The sequence below is a fragment of the Gopherus evgoodei genome, chromosome 1 (genome assembly GCF_007399415.2).
Source record: "Gopherus evgoodei ecotype Sinaloan lineage chromosome 1, rGopEvg1_v1.p, whole genome shotgun sequence".
NCBI classification, from domain to species: Eukaryota; Metazoa; Chordata; order Testudines; family Testudinidae; genus Gopherus; species Gopherus evgoodei.
This window is the reverse complement of record NC_044322.1, coordinates 209738153-209755602: the sequence shown is the minus strand read 5'-3', so window position 1 is coordinate 209755602 and position 17450 is coordinate 209738153. Positions and strand designations below refer to the sequence as shown.

The following is a 17450-nucleotide window of genomic DNA, read 5'->3' as shown; positions in this document are numbered from 1 at the left end:
TGCGGGAGAGGGGGAAATCAGATCTTTATCTAACATTTGCCACTCGTGCGTTTCTTGGTGTCATAGATGCCTCGTAGCAATCTATATTTCAAGTTGTAAAGCCTTTTCCATTCTCCCCTCTCGTTTTCCATCACTCATAACTTTCTGCAACAGTCACCTTTCAAGCCTGAAACTTCCCAGGGCAGTGTGTCTGCGCAAAGATTAACTTCTGGGGATAAAATGAAGGTAGGGACATGTGGAAACAGTTCAGCTGCTTTTGACGGAATAAAAAAAAAAATTACACTTTTTTCCATTACAAACAAATATTCCTGTGAGCTATTTTTGAACAGCTGGGGGAGAGGCCGGACATTTCACAGCGAAACAGACTTGACTGAGATGTACATCACAGCCTTGTTATGGAAGAAGGTGGCTTTCCACTTGGCCAAGTGAGCCTTTGAAAATCATGTGCTGAAGATATACAGTATATCATTTGTTTTGCTAAGCTTGTAAAGCACACTCTTAAGGCAGGGTGCACTGCATTCCTACCCATCTCTGTAAAGTGCTCCGAGATCTACAAATGAAAACATGTGAAGTATTATTATTATTAGCCATATTTTTCAGATGGAACAATTCAGGCTCAAAGAATCTGAGTGACATTTCTTGGAGGCACTGAGGACTCATGGGTTAAGCACTGGCTTCAGAATCAAGAGACTGGTCCTGAGGCTAACAGGCAAATCACTTAACCCCCCTGACAGTCTTTACTCTACATGCAGTGTTGATGGTGTAAAGTACACAAAACAATATGGAATTAAGCAGAAAGTCATTTGGAACTAAGAGGACTGAATGCATTCTCCGCAGTTTTATTTTTTTAACAATACACACAAAATGCTTCACGGTGTGTTAACTACCAGCTCAAGACATGGATTCTAAAATGATGTGTTCATGAAGCCTGTATCTTGTCTCTAGCAGTGGCTAATACTTGGTGCTCCAGAGAAGCCCCATCGTACACCTGACTGGTTGTGAATTGAAGTTGAAGGAATGGGGTTGGGCAGTTGTTTTTTGAGTCCTACTGAGTTCCTGAAGCATTCATCAGATTGGATTGCCTCCAGAATTCATAACTAAGTGTGTGTAATATAAGGCATCAGCATTATTGTTATAAGATAGCCAAACCCCTTCCCAGTACAAGTACAGCCTTATGTAAAATCTTCTGTGATCATCACAGAAATATCTGCCACTGATTGGTTATACTAATAAAATACAGATCTCACCAGAAGGTGAGATAACTACTCAAAGAGCAGGATCTGCTGGACTGGCAATGTGATGTGATACAGTTTAGGTTATGGTCCTGTCATGTGTCCACCATATGATAATGCAATTCACTTTTGTCAAAGTTTGTACCTATAATCTAAACCAGCAGTTCTCAACCCACATGCGGCCCAATTAGCACACAGCTGTGGCCCAGCTGTGTGCTAAAGGCTGCCTGGCCTGCACAGCAGGGTCGGAGGTCAGGGCTGCCGCCCGGCCCTACACAGTAGGGTCCGAAGTCCCTGCTGCCCACCCCAGCACCTGAGGCTCCACTCCTGGCTCCACTCTGTGGAGGGGTCTCTGGGCTGGGGACACTAGGCATAGGGGACTGTAGTTCTCATCCTGCAGCCCAGGTAACACATTGTGGGCCACATATGTGGGCCACAATGATAAATAGGTTGAGAACCACTGATCTAAACCAATGAATCCACTTTTACCAGACTGTTACTCTATGTACTATCCCTGAGAGATAACCTGGGAGCAAAAATCCATTCACTCCTTTTACACCGGTTATGTGTGACCAGTGCACAATATTTCCTATTTCATCTGCTTGAAAATTGTTCTTTTACAGGCTGAGGGGGCAGGGAAATCTGCTTATGTACAATGTGCCTGAACATAAAAAGATCCTTCACTAAAAGTTTCTAGAAGAAAAATTCTAATAATCAAAGAAGAGTGTCAATGGCTCATGTGAAACAACAGAGATGTGATCTCATATCAACGCGCCTACACAAACTGTTGACAGACCTATTGTATAAATGCTAATAAAATAAAAATAAACTCACAATTTTAGAAATGCTCCATCTTTCAGGCAAATCTGTAATCAAACAAAATCAGTGTTACACACAATGGCTTACAGTTATATAGCACCTCTGAACAGGACATATCCTGAAGTTATTTACTAATATAACAAACTGATATATAAACAGTTCACAGACAAGGATCACTTCACCAATCCTTGAACTACAGCTGCTTCTTGAGTGGAATATGGCAGCTACTTAACAGCACATAACAAGACTACGCAACAGAATAGGAGAGAAAGTGAAAGAAAATTGAAACTGCAGGAAGAATTTAGAGGATGGAACATAATTAATGGAGTTCCAATTTGGCCTAGACACCCAGACTGCTCTTATGGAAAGAGCCCTGGGATCTATAATGACCACGAATTGCCAGGAACTTAGTTTTGGGTCTCATCGGAAATACAATACAAAACACAAGCAGAAAAGCTCAACCAAGAAATATTATTAAAAGAGACTCTCTAGCTGGGGAAAATGTTCAGCTCTCTCAGCCAAGTCTTTTCACCTCTGTCATGCTTTCTCACGCAATGTTTCTCCCTACATTAGAGATCTAGTGACGTTATCTATGTCCCCTCCATGTCCCATTTTCCCTCTTCATTGACCTGCATTAAAATAAGTGATCACAATGAATTTGTGGCATCATAACTACTTGCTAACGTCACAAGCACACACACTGTCTACCCTGAAAAAGGAGGAGAAGCTGGGCTGTGTCAAGAAGAAAGACCTAATTAAAAGCACAGACCTCAACACTGGCAACAGCAAGCGAAGAGAAATACTAGTCAAGGGAATTTATGCATGGATAGGTAGGACTTTCTCAAGCTTCCTCCAGTGTGAAAGTCCCCCTCCCTTTAGTGTCCTCAGGATAAGTGTTCTCAGAGCACAGACAGGATCAAGGATGAGCGAGAGTGGAAAGGCGGCCAGGGTCAGAGGGGACAGCATGGGACAAACAGAAACCATCTAAGAGGGAAGAGAAAGCGAGAGACCCCAGAACAGGGGAAGCAAAGGGGCAGAAGCAATGAAGAAAGGTCAGAGAAATCAGATGGCGGGAGCTAACTGGGAGCTAAGAGGGAGACCTTTCACCTCTACTAGACTGATGTAGAGGAGTTTGTTTATTTTTAAAAATTGATTGAATGAATGGTGCTAAATCACTCCCGTGAGGAGCGATTTATAATGGAGAAGATTTTTATTTTCCCCTCAAGAATAATTAAGCAACAGAACATTGTTTTAATAACTGCAGGAGAGTCCAAAGCAGCGACTAAGGGCCCAATCCTGTTCCGGCTGGCTCCAATCCTGCTTCCATTGGCACCAGTAAGAGCAAGACTGGGTCCTAATCCTGGGCTCTGTTCAGCACTCCTTATTCAGCTCAGACTCCTATTACTTTCAATGGGAGTTTCACTGGATAGAAAGGCCTGAGAATGGGTTTCTAGCTGAGTAAGGAATGTGGAAAAGGATCCTACAGCAGCCATTGAATAGGATGAAGGGAAGGGTAAATACAAGCAGAAACTTCCACTAAATGTGATTGTTCAGAGGCTCCGGCTAGAAATGAAGCTGTGTCCTGCACACAAGTAATGCTCCTGCCTGCTGACAAGTACCTCATATGTAGTGAGCAGCACATGGAAATGAGAATGGGCTTTCAGGTCCCACTGCAGCTTGGTCCTCTCCTCCTTGTCTCCTGCATATGCCACATAGGAAAGACCTGGAGCAAATCTGTTTTCATTATAAAAAAAAACAAACAAAGTAGTGAGCTAGGCCAGGCTTTCATGTAAATAAAGGACGTAGTCTGCTTTGAACCCAGACTATCAAACAGTGTATAAACCAGAGAAAGGCCAAAACTGCAAACTCAGATCCAAATACCTTGAGGTTTTGGAGGATGGGGTTTGGATTCAAGTCTTTGAAGCTAAATCTACCCAGATGGGTTTGGAACCAGGCTGGATCCTATTTTGTGGTTCTGATTGGAGGAGTCCATAAATCTTATGAGAATGGCTACTCTCTCATGGCTCCTGATGCTCAAGATGGGAAACCTTGTGATAGCTACCAGACTTATGGGATTTCCACCATACTGAGCTGAAAAATCTGATAAAAAAGCAGCAAGATTTTGGTTTTGCCAAACCTGAGCCTCAGCCATGATTCAGCCTCCAACCTGCCCCTCGAGATCAAATCTAGTGCTAAGATCCAAAGTCCCCCCGTTCCATCTGCAACGTAGAGCTCCTTTAAAGCGGTAGGTTCCCATGGGTGTCAGCAGGAGGCTGGCTCTATCTCCTGGTTAGCTGCAGAGAACAATCCTGCAATGCACCACACCCCTCCTCATATCCCACTGAAGTCAAGTTCATAGCACCCAGTCCATAGCTCTTTACTGTCACTGAAGTCAATGAAAATTTTTCCCTCAGCAAATAGTTCGGATATGAGCCCAAAACTCCCCTATCCAGAAGACCCAGCAGTACCCAGCTCTGCACAGGGCACAACTATCCCCATAGTCTTTATAAGCTGAAGAGAGAAGGAGGTAAGAAATACTGTGAAAGCAGAGTTAGAGGTGTCATGATAATGGAATTCTCTCTCACTTCCCACCAAAACCATTTGCTTAGTTCCCCTCTTGGGCAGATAGTCACTACTTGTCTATATCATTAATTTAAGCATATTGATCCATATTTCCCCAGCCATCCCCTAGGTAAAGAAATTCTGTCTAAACTGCATCTATTCACTCTCCTGACTCATAACTTCACTCATAACGCTTCTGCAAACCCTCTGAAGTCCTCTCCTCCTCTTCTGATCCTAATCCTCTGACCCTCCTCTCAGGGTCAGACCTTTGAGCCCTGCACATTCAGTACATCAAATGCACATGAAAAGTCTCCGTTATGTGAGCAGCTGTAAGGGTGTTTGTCATGCCCAATTTGTGCATGCATAGAAGTACACGCTTTTGTGTACAGACTTAACAGTGTGGGCCTTATCCTTCACTCAAGAAAAGCTCTCATGACCTTCAATGAGGTTCTGCCTAAGGGATGTTGAGCATGGTGATTACAGCCCAAAACAATAAGAGCAGGCAAGAGCACTGGAGTTGGGCCATAGATCACCCAATATCATCATCATTGGTAACATTTAAATAGAGGACAATCCAATGCACCATAGTGGTGTAAGGCATACTGTCTGCTCATTGTGAATGGTGCTGTTTTGTGCCATAGCTTTCACAGACTGATAAATTCTAAAGCCAGAAGGGACTACTACAAAAATCTAGGCTGACTTGCATAATGCAGGATGTAGGGCTTCTTTGAAATAATTCCTGTTTGAACTAGAGCATATCTTTTAGAAAGAGACAGGGTGGATAAACACCAATAATTTTGGAAAAAAAAAAAAAAAGGATTTTTTTTTAACTTAAATACATTTTTTAAAGAATAAACCTATTTAAAGTTAAATCTGAAATTATGGCAATATATGTTAAGGTCTAAACTTACTATGATCTACTAAAATCATTTAAATTACATAAAAAATATTAAGTACACCTCTACCCTGATATAACGTGACCCAATATAACATGAATTCGGATATAACACGGTAAAGCAGTGCTCTGGGGGGGTGCAGGCTTGCGCACTCCGGTGGATCAAAGTAAGTTCGCTATAACGCAGTTTCACCTATAACGTAGTAAGATTTTTTTGGCTCCCGAGGACAGCGTTATATTGAGGTAGAGGTGTAGTACACACATATTCGCTGCTGAAGTTTTAAGTCAAACCACTGAAATGGTAGAAGTCACTGGCTAAGCACCTGGAACCAGAAATTGTTGAAGGGCTTTTGACAGCTGTAGTCTCTTCTGTAAGTACAGAGAGAATATTTTCTTCATTTCAGTTTATTCAATCAGTTTATTTCAATGATTAGCTCATTCAAAGTTAAAAAGCTGATTGGGAGTTGAAAAAGCAGGAATGCTGGTTTTTGCCTTCCAATCTATGAATCAAAATGAGGTGTGAGAGGGTGAGACCTACTAGTTCAAAAATGTTGAAGAACATGGAGACCAGAAACAATCACTTAAATTCACTAACTACCGATTATTATTATTTGTATTACTGTAGCACTTAGCCACAGCTGGTGAATAATATTTTGGTTTTTTAATAATCTATTAATTGCAAAATGTGTTTTGATAATTTTTTTCCCTTATGTAGCCAGCATATTTAAGGTATTTTTATCTAGCTAATAAAAACAAATGTAATATGCTGTTTTCATAGATTTTTAATTGAATTCCAATTTCCATCCATATAGACCTTGACACAAATCATAAGAAATAGATTAATTAGCATCTAGTAAATAAGAACTTTATCATTCACTATGTTCACACATAATAAAAATGTAAATATTAAGAATCTGAATAAATCTATGGTAAACCATATAATTGCTTAAATAAATATGTATAGATATAACGTATCCTTCTGGTTAGCAAAAAGGAGTACCAAATTTAGTACAGAAACTACCATATATTTAATTGAAAGTCAATATGTTTTAATGTTTGCCAACCAGTGGGAATGAAGCTCTCTTTAGGGAAATAAGTAAAAAGTACAAACACAAAACAAGATTAAAATAGTTGATTTAAATAAAGATTCCCTGCTTGCTGATTTAAATCATGATTAAAATCGGAGTTTTAAATTGCTTTTCTTTAAGAAAAACATCCAGTCAACCAACTTGGAAGTTTCAGTGGCTGCATTTCCATAAAAACAAAACAAAACCCCACACGTGGGTGACTGAGCATATTTTAAGAGGACCTTCGCAACTATGCTTGCCAGCCTCCAGGATTGTCCTGGAGTTTCCAGGAATTAAAAATTGTCACGTGGTGAAACCTCCAGGAAAACATCCAGCCATAATTGGCATCCCTATCTGCAAATAACAGATATAAGATGATGATATAATTGCTGAGGCTTACCTCTCCAGCTCCTCCTTCCAGTTGCTCAACACAGATAGAGGACAAAGAATCAGAAATGGCCTTTTGTTTAACTTTCCAGTCATATAAACAAGCAGAGCAATAGTCTAGAACATACATGGACAGACAAAGAAGAGATTATTTTCCAATAACTAGAAATGGACTCAAACCACAGCACTGTATCTAAACACACCCACAGCCTCCCAGCTGGCCCCTGCAGCAAAACAGGGCCATAAATAACTAAATAAAAAATCCAGAATCAAAAGAACTCCAGACTATGGAAAAGTTTAGGTCTGAATGCCGCAACTCAGACCCAATAATCTCCTCGCACAAGAATCTTCTTTCTCACAAGGATAGAAGAGTATCTACTCTATGTCAATGTTTAAAACTATTCACTTGTTATTTTAAGATGCACAGAATATTCTCAGATGAACATGCATATCAGACTCATTCTCCAAGACTTATCGTATATACTCGTTCATTAGCCCATTCGTTTATAAGCCGACCCCCCCAAGATGGTTAGGTAAAAATAGTAAAAACTGTATGACCCTTTCATAAGCCGACCCTATATTTCAGGAGTTGGAATACTCTGGCTTCCGGCCTGTCAGGGTAAGCCGCTGGTGGGTCGGGACATTTTGTTTACCTGGAGCATCTGCAGGCACGGAGCCTCTCAGCTCCCAGTGTCCACGGTTTGCCATTCCCAAGCAATGGGAGCTGTGGGAAGTGGCGCCATTTCTTGCAGCTCCCATTGGCTGGGAGTGGCAAACTGTGGACACTGGGAGCTGAGGGGCTCCATGCCTGCAGATGCTCCAGGTAAACAAAATGACAATGTATTAGATATTCAAGTCAATGATTCCAAAGAGTTTAAAATTATGTATTTATAAGCCGACCCCCACTCTTTGATGCATCACTTTTTTACTAAAAATATTCAGCTTATGAATGAATATATTCGGTATTTTGAAAAAATGTTGTCACAAAAAATCAATATGAAAAATCTACAAGTTTTACCCATCTCTGACCCTAGAACTGAACTTCATAAAACGATCTACCCAGACTTGCATCAAAATGACATTACCATTACACTGACGGTATGTTGTTTCTACAACTTAAGAGGGGTGTCTCATGTATTGCCATCATTACTTTTATCCACAATGTTCAATGTAATGTCTCTTGACAGAAGATCATTTTGCCTTAAAATAAAAATTAAATAAATAAATTCCTTATTGAGTGTTTCTCAGCCAAAACCTTTACTGAGGTCAAAGGGAGTTTCGCCTGAGTAACCACTAAAGCAGGGGTCCCCAATGTGGTGCCCACAGGCGCATCCATGTGCGCCTGCCTACTGGCTGCCGGAAAAGCAGCTGCCGAAATGCTGCTGAAAAGCGGCAACGTCAAGAAGTGCTACCACCAAAATGCTGCCTCTTGATGACACGGCTTCATGGCGGCATTTCGGCGGCTGCTTGTCTGGCGGCGACGGTCCTCGGCAGCTAGTCATTCAGGTGCCTGCCCCACGGAAATGGCTGGGGACCACTGCACTAAAGGAATCAAGATTTAGGCTTTAATCCTTGCAGCATGCACTACAGAATTTGATCCTTGGTATTTTTCTGCCCCTTGTAGGAATGACTGGGAAAACAGAAATTTGGCCAAGTTGTTTTTCTACGTAGTAATGAAAAAATGCACCTGACAAGTCTTTCCGAGACCCATCTCGTCACCCAGGATGCAGCCGTGCTGAATGTCATAGCACTGTACTAGCCACTTTACTCCTTCCATTTGGTAGGACCGGAGCTGGATACCTAGAAATAAAGGTAAACAGTGTAAAGCTACATGCTACTGCAATGCAATTTACATGGCATTACATCCAGAGACTGTGCAGAATATGCCTGCCAGCCTGCCTGCCCATCCGCCAACCTGGAGTACACAGCATTGGTACTTCACCGATGGCACTGGCTGCAAATAAGTTTTCAGGTGGAGTTTAAGGTCCTGGTTTTCACTAAGAAATCCTTAAATGATTTGGGACCTGCCTGCTTGGTAGATGACTTCTCTACAAATGTCAAACTGCTGCAGCTGAGATCAGTGGAGGAGATGCCTGAACTGGTGCATCTCCTCAAATTAAACAGGAGCGAAATTCTTGAGTGGAATTTTCCATGAGGGGTCCTCAACTTTGGAATTTACACACCCCACACCCCGGTCTGCCAGGGTGCAGTTTTGTTAACCTACGACAAAGATCATCTTTTCTCGCTGCTGTTTGGGGATGGAACACACTGAAGTTTTCTGAGGGAATAGTGAAGGTGGAGTATTTTAGGTTACTATAATTATTGGCAGCAAATTGAGGAATCAGGTAGTCTAGTATAGTAGTTCTCAACCAGAGGCCATGGGTCCCCTAGGGGGCCTCGAGCAGGTTTCAGGGGAGCCTCCAAGCAGGACCAGCATTAGACTTGCTGGGGCCCAAGGCAGAAACCTGAATCCCCACTGCATGGGGCTGAAGCTCAGGTCCCTGACCCTTCCACTCGGGGCTGAAGCCTGAGCTACGTAGCAGCATAGGGCCCCAGGCAATTGCCCTGCTTGCTACCCCCTAAGCTACCTACCGGCTTTTATATTCAGAAAACCAGTTATTATGGCACAGGTGGGCCATGGAGTTTTTATAGCATGTTTGGGGCAGGAGCTCAGAAAGAAAAAGGTGGAGAACCTCTGGTCTAATAAGTTTACTATTACTGATGCTTTGTTATTGTGAATTTTATGCATTGTAAAAAGCACCTGGAGCTTTCTGTGTGGATACTTCTTGCTATATGAGTTTTAACCAAAATAGTAATAAATAAATCCCCACACTCCCAGATTTCTTTAGCATCCTCCTCTGAAGTCATCAATTGTGCTACATGTAGCTCTGTTCATATTCACTGAAGACATCAATATAACAGACTCTTGATAAGGTGATTGTAAGGTGAACTATCTTTCTGCCTGCCTGCATTGGGGATGGAGGATGATTTTGTGGTTAAAGCACAGGACTGGGGGGAGGGCGGGACAGAAGAGCTGGGTTCAGTTCTAAACTCTGCCAGAAACTCCCCACATAGTACAAGCCAAAGTCACTTAGAACACAATTTTCAGGAACGTCAACCGATTTGTTACCCAGCTTGAGACATCTAGGCAAAGATTTTCAAAAGTCGGTGCCTAAAGTCAGGCCACGTATTTAAGTACCTAAAGGTGGATTTTGGCACCTCTGTGGAAATCAAATATATAGTCAGACACCTTAAAATGCAGCCTCATTTTCAACTCAGACCATTTATTTAGACACTTAAATCCATATTTGAGCGCCTAACATCAGGCTCCCACTCTTGGAAGTCTTGGTCTCAGCATTTACTATGGCGTGGTAATCATTTCTAAACAAGCTATTTGCCGGATTTTCTATATTAAAACAGAGTAGGGCACAGTAAAGCCAAGTATTGTATTGTAGCCACCACTGCAAAGCAATTTATATTTATATTCACAACATAAAAACAAAAATTAATTAAAGACTCCTGTATTCTTTTCTTCAATACCTTGGCTTCGATACTATGACCCACACCGTAATTCCTTGCTTTAAAGTGTGAAACCTCTCCCACCGTCTCCATGAAGACCCAGAGACTGGATTGAAATATAGCTCCCAGCTGTGATGTAGAGTGCGCAAACAGACTGGAGTATTGCTCTGCAGTGGATTATAATATTTTCCCTTCACTAGCACCTGCCATCAAAGGAGCAGAAAGCACCTTACACATGTTGAACAAGCTTCCGAGCCTACTTCGAGGTAGGTGAGAATGATCCTCATTTCACAGACAAGGAAACCTAGGCTCCAACAAATGAAGGGACTTGTCCACAGGATGTGTTGTAGAAGAGTCGGGAGTGGAGTCCAGGAATTTCCAACTCCTGAGCTCTAACTAGAAAAGTCAAAAATCAGGTTGAAGAACTACAACCTGGGAGGGTTAGAGATGTAGCAAGTGGGTTAGGGAAAGATTATCTACAGTAGGGAACAGAGAACGTAAAGTCTCATACCCAAGCCAGCCTCCTTCTAGAAAGTCTCCATATTATTGTAAGACTTTAGTATAAAAGTGTTAATTGATTGCTGTTGATCTGGACCAAGAAAAAAATAAACATAGCATTGTGGCAGATGGTATTTTTTTCAGAGTGACTCTTAGGCACACTAAGAGAACTGGAATGTTAAATGTTGATTTATTTCATTTCTGCAATTTCCTAACATTACAATAATCTTTGTTTTGGAAATGCTGATGGCAGAAAAATAGTTCTTGCTTTCTAGGATATTGTTTTAGAAGACAAAACCATGTGGTTGTTATTCTTAGAGACTGTCACCCTGCCAAAATGAAAGAGTGTCTCCCTTTTTTAAATTTACTTCCATGTGAGAGGAAGGATTTTGCCATGTGTGTTTCAGTGATTTATGTAACATTTCAAACTTTTTTGTGTGTACAGCTACATTCTCCAAGCTCAAGAGAGCTGGACAGTTTCCATGGGAAAAGATAAAGAGAACATTTTATTTGATTTTTTAAAAAAATCTTAACCATAAAAATGGGCAGAGTAAACCAAATTCTAGTTTACACCAATGTAATCCCAGAATAACTCCACAGAACCAAATTTTGCTCTTAATTACAGAACTGCCTGACCAGGTTAGCGAGAGAACTGCATTCACTGGAGTGGAGTTTATTTAGATTTCCAACAACATAACTGACAGCAGACCCTGCCCCAGGTAATGTATTACTAGTACCCAGTTCAAAGCCACCTCTCACTGCTATAGGGAGAAGAACTGCCTGCAGTCTCACCCCACTTCATACACCATGTGCCCGGAACACTGACATCCTCGGGATCAGCAAACCCTTAACTTACTTTACCCTACAAACAAGTAACTTCTGGTAGCTCAAACCATCCCCACTAACCTGTCAGACCCCATTGGTGCAAGTCCTTCTCTTTAACGCCTGGCCCGCCCGTCCTTGCTGTGAGTTTACTGCACACGGTCTGGAAGAAGTGAGACATCGCGCTTTGCAAATACTCCTGCCTTAGGGTGCTACCCCACTGGCTCCCCGCAGAGCTGCTCTGCCCACCCAGGCCAGCACCTGTCACAGGAAACCCCCTCTGGCCCAGCAGAGTTGTCCCGGAAGGATGCGAGTAATTACGTCATTGGCTGATTGACGCGCCGCCTTTATGCAGCTCCTCCCTGCAGTCCTGGATTGGCTGGTTTCACCAGACGACTTCCCTCATTGGGTAGACACAGCTCACAGTTGTTGATTGGAAGAATGGCTGGACAGCTGTAGCATTTTTCTTGGCACAGCGCCTGGGATGCTATTTCCATGCAAGCTAGCTTTGCCAGTGTGCAAAACCACAGGTACTGGAATTCAGGGTGTTACTTCACCCCCTGGCTTAAAGTGGTTTCCATCATACAGGGTTTTAAAGTTTGGTTCAGCCGGCTCTCACCACCGCTGTGCATAGCTGCATAAGAGCTTCAACTCACAACACTGCTGTTTAGGAGGGGAATTTGCAAAGCCACAGGGTTCTCTACTTTCTTACCCACTCCAGGTTTCTTGTCTGACGTTTGAAATAAAGCGATGAAAACTCGCTTTACAACACACTGCATTTCTCTAGCACTATCTATCAGAGCATCCCGAAATGTATCAACTAGAAACCGTCATTAAAAAGTCAAAAGGAAAAACGTTTAAAACATTAATCTTTATGGCAACTGTATTTACTATCTTTTTTTCTGTTTTTGTAGCTTTTTCTCTCCCTCGTTACTATGGAAAAAACACATAATGGAGAAAAGTGATTGGGCCTTAAGCCTACTAACAGTTGTGCACCTGCTTAACTTTATACATGTGAATTGTCCCATTGAGATCAATTGGTCTTCACACTATAAAGGTAATCAGGTGGCTAATCAAAGGATTAGGGCTATGCAAAGTTTTGCACACAAGTATATCTTAAAAGAGTTGGGGCATAATTGATTATACAGGGGAATCAGTGAAATCAACTGTGCACTAAGTGCTGCCTGCTGCAGGAAGGAGAGAACTGGGGGGAGGGGATTTTTTGCCTCATTTACCCCTACAAACTGCGTTCACTTCCCTTGCAACCAGTCAATGCAATCCACCACCAGGCGTCTCCTTTAATCTCCTACGGGCAAAGTCCCGCTGCATTTCCCCCATCTCTGTGCAATATACACCCAACCCTCCTGTGGTCACTCCCCCTTCAACTGCCTCTGTGCAACCCTACCGAGGGCACTTTCCTCTTATATCCCCTCTGTGCAATCCCCACCCCGCTGCATTTCCTTAGCCCTTCCGTGTGCAACCCGCCCTTTCCATTTCCTCACCCCTTCCTTCTGCATCGCGCAACCTCCCAGCTGCACAGACCCCTTCTCTTCCCCCTCCTCCTCCAATCGCCCCGCCCAGTGCCACGCCCCCATTGCATTCGCCTCCCCACCCCCCCCGCAAGGCTTTTCATCCCCTCCATGCGCTGCAAAGCGCCCTGCGCAGCGCGTCTCCTTTTCCCCCGTGCACGCGCTTTGCATCGCCTCCCGGTGCTGGTCGCTGCCTCGTCCCGCCCCCGGGCGCTGCACTTCTCCGGATCGTCATGGCGCCGCTGCTGCTCTCGCTGGCCGTCGCGCTCCTGCTCTTCTATCTGGGCTTCGTGCGGCGCCGCCCCGGGATCCCCCGCGCCGCCTTCCACCGCCGGGAGCCTGGGCGGGCCGGGGACAGCGGCCGCCAACCCCCGCGAGCAGTGAGCGCCGGGACGGGCTAGGGGGCTGCTCCCCGGCATGGGGGCGAGGGCGAGTAAAGGGGGCAGTGGGGGCGGTGTCTGCCCCGGGGGCCATGGGGCGGGGAGGGTCCAGCCACCCAGCCCCGCCCGCAGCACTTTGCTTTCTCTCTGTCTCTCCCCAGTGGGGTCCCCGGCTGTCCGGCTTCCCGCTGCGCCTCTTCGTGCATGTGGCTAACACGGTGAGTACCTGCCCTGTGCCGGCCGGGAGCCCGCCCCGCCCTGTAATAATGGGATTTGGCACCTGTGTCATTCGCCAGCTGCTTTCCCGCTGTTATTGCTGACAGTCTCCCCTTCTCCAGGGGGGCAGATCTGAATTAACCCTGTTAAATAAGAGACGTTAAAGCTTTGTCTTCACGAAGGTGCAGACAATTTTTTCAACCTTTATTAAGCTAATCTCTGTCAAAATTCTAGTGAGGACAAGTCAGCTGTAGAACTACAAGGTCAGGCAGGTCAACACCTAAAACACTGCAGAGGATGGCTGTAGGTCTGGAGTGAAGATGCTACTCTGTAGGATGGGAGAAAGCTCTCCCCTCGATATAGTTAATCCATCTTCCCCAGTGGTAGCTATGTTGGCAGGAAAAGCTCTCTAGTTGACATAATGTTATCTATATAGGTGGGGTTAGGCAGGGATAAATATGTTGCTCATGAGTATGGATTTTTCACACCCCTGAACCATATAGTTGTACCAATGTAGGTCTGTAGTGTAGACCAGACCTTAATTTAGACATGCTAAAAATACATCTCTTTTGCCTCTTGAAGACACAGCCTAAATGTTTAGTTCTTAATTTGTGATAGACTCAGGATTAGAAATCAAGAAATTCTTAACTTCTAGTGCTGTGCTCAGACCACATAACACCACTTCTCTAATGCTATGGCTCGAGGCGATAAGGGATGGCATTGGCATGAAACTCATTGGAATTAAATAATGAATTCATAGAAATGTACACCTGACAGGGACCTCAAGAGGACCTCTAGTCAAGCCCTCTGCACTGAGGTAGGACTAATTAAACCTAGACCAGGATAGGCAACCTCTGGCATGCATACCGAAGGCGGCATGTGAGCTGATTTTCAGCAGCACTCAAACTGCCTAGGTCCTGGCCACCAGTCAGGGAAGCTCTGCATTTTAATTTAATTTTTAAAAGAAGCTTTTTAAACATTTTAAAAACCTTATTTACTTTACATACAACAATAGTTTAGTTATATATTATAGACTCAGAGAAAGAGATCTTCTAAAAATGTTAAAATGCATTACTGGCACGTGAAACTTTACATTAGAGTGAATAAATGAAGACTCAGCACAGCACTTCTGAAAGACTGCCAACCCCTGACATAGACCATCCCTGACGGGTGTTTGTCCAACCTGTTCTTAAAAACCTCCAATGATGTGGATTCCACAGCCTCCCTTGGAAGCCTGTTCCAGTCCTTAACTACAGTATCCGTACAGTTAGAAAGCTTTTCCTAATACCTGACCTACATTGCCATTACTGAAGATTAAGCCCATTACTACTTGTCCTAGTTTCAGTGGAGAAAGTAATTGATCCCCATCCTCTTTATGGCAGCCCTTAACATATTTGAAGATTGTTACTGGGTCCCCCTCAGTTTTCTTTTCTCAAGACTTAACATGCCTAGTTGTTTGTTAAACCTTTCCTCCTAGGTCAAGTTTTTTAAACCTTTTATAACTTTTTTGTTGCTCTCCTCTATACTGTCTCCAATTAATCCTCGTCTTTCCTAAAGTGTGGTGCCCAGAACTGGATACATTAGTCCAGCTGAGGTCTCATCACTGCCAAACAGAACAGGACAATTACCTCCTGGATCTAATATACAACATTTCTTTTAATCACCCCAGAATGATATTAGTCCTTTTTTCAACTTCATCACATTATTGACTCATACTCAATTTGTCATCCATTCTAACCTACAGGTTTTTTTCAGCACTGTTACCATCTACCCTCTTTTATTGTACATTTGATTTTTTCCTTCTTTAGTGCTTTGTACTTATCTTTGTTGAATTTTATCTTGTTGATTTCAGACCAGTTCTCCAATTTGTCAAGGTTGTTTCTAATCCTGTCCTCCAACGTGCTAGCAACCCCACCCACCTTGGTGTCATCTGCAGGCTTTATAAGCATACTCTCCATTCCATTATCCAAATCGTTAATGAAAATATTAAGTGGCACTGGGACTGAGGACTGACCCCAAACAATTGATAACTACTCTTTTGAGTAAAATTTTTCAATCAGTTGTGCACCCACTTTATAGTAACTTAGTCTAGACAGTGTTTCCCCAGTTTTCTTATGAGAACGTGATGTGGGACTATATCAAAAGCCTCACTAAAGTGAAGATCTATCGCATCTATTGGGGCCCCATAGCCACTTGGCCAGTAACCCTTTCAAAGAAGGAAATTAAGTTGCTTTGGCATGATTTGTTTTGACAAATTGATGCTAGTTATTCTTTATAACCCTGTTATCCTCTAAATGGTTACAAACTGTTGTTAATTTATTCCAATATCTTTCCAGCTATTGAAGTTAGGCTTATCAGTCTCTTAATTCCCTGCGTCCTTTGTGTTCCTCTTTCTCAAAGATAGGTACTGTATTTAACCTCCAGTTTTCAGGGACATCGCCTGTCCTCTTGGAGTTCTCAAAGATAATTGCTAACAGTTTCAGATGGCTTCAGCTAGTTCCTTAAGTACCCTAGGATGAATTTAATCAGACCTTGCTGACTCGAATACATCGAACTTACCTAAATCCTTTCTCTAAGTTACCAACAACATGGATAAACCATTAAAACCGTAAGAGTGTTGTAGATATCATTTATGATTTGCATTGCAGTACATCTAGAAGCCCTAGTCTGGGATCAGTCCCCCATCGTTTTAAGTGCTGTACACGCATGCACATGCACACTTAAAAGATGGTCAGTGCCCCCAAAGCATTTAATAATTTACTTTCTGCATTTGACAGTTGCAATTTCTAATTTTCATGTCCTATTGATTGATTGATTTATATAGCACCTGCCATCTGAAATGCCTAACAAACAAATTGGGTTTCCAGCACAGCCAAGGAAATTTTATTTATTTGTTTTTTTCATTGGAATAAGAATAAAAATCTCCTTATGGAAAAGCCATTTCTTAAATTTGTGTAAACTCTTGCATGTCCCTTCTTTTTTAAAACAACTTCTACATTTTAGTCCCAAAGTTAGTCAGTGGGACGACACTGAGGTGTGTTTTACAATTTAAAAATCCAATATTTTCCCCTCACTATTCATAATTTTGCTGCTTGGAAGAAGAAAACATGGATCTCTGAGTGGGACCAAATCCAGCTAGCTTCACTCACACAAGTAATCATGTTGAAGCCAGAGGGGCTATTCCCACGAGTAAAGTGATCAGGATTTGTCCCTTTCTGCAACTCATGCACTGTGATTCTTTGAGAGATTGCACAGTCTTGGCTCCTGTAAGAAGAATGGCCAGTTTAACAGGTTGACTGTCTGAGAAGTACTCTATCATCAAGCTTTATCAGCGCAGATGCAGTTAGGTAAACAAAGCAGTGAACAGTACCAATTTGCACCAGGAAATTCACCAGTCTAATTATCTAAGCTTTGTCAGTGAAAACATTTTGGAATAAATCAAACTTCACCCCTTTAGAATGGTCATTTCCCTGCTCTGAGCAGGTTTAGAGGACATGGTTATTTAAAACACCAGTGGCTGATCT

General features: G+C 42.8%; 2 protein-coding genes across 4 annotated transcripts in view; one reads left to right on the top strand and one right to left on the bottom strand.

The window, feature by feature from the left end:
- Window positions 1–13265, bottom strand: part of CHD1L (chromodomain helicase DNA binding protein 1 like) — a 48197-nt gene extending 34932 nt beyond the window's left edge. The window contains exons 1-5 of one of the 3 annotated variants that reach the window (XM_030533633.1): window positions 12123–13265; window positions 8650–8762; window positions 6976–7079; window positions 3671–3785; window positions 2067–2098 (exon numbers count right to left, since the gene is read on the bottom strand). In XM_030533633.1, the coding sequence (XP_030389493.1) occupies window positions 2067–2098; window positions 3671–3785; window positions 6976–7079; window positions 8650–8739 (341 nt within the window). In that variant the 5' untranslated portion in view covers window positions 8740–8762; window positions 12123–13265. Of the gene's footprint in view, window positions 1–2066; window positions 2099–3670; window positions 3786–6975; window positions 7080–8649; window positions 8763–11885; window positions 11972–12122 lie in introns of those variants that run through there. The other 2 variants (XM_030533639.1, XM_030533648.1) reach the window with 2 other exon arrangements.
- Window positions 13266–13426: 161 nt separating this feature from the next.
- The window catches only part of LOC115635249 (fatty acid amide hydrolase-like), a 42027-nt gene continuing 38003 nt past the window's right edge, over window positions 13427–17450 (top strand). The window contains exons 1-2 of the mRNA XM_030533661.1: window positions 13427–13710; window positions 13872–13928. Coding sequence (XP_030389521.1) covers window positions 13564–13710; window positions 13872–13928 — 204 coding nt within the window. The 5' untranslated portion in view covers window positions 13427–13563. The remainder of the gene's footprint in view (window positions 13711–13871; window positions 13929–17450) is intronic.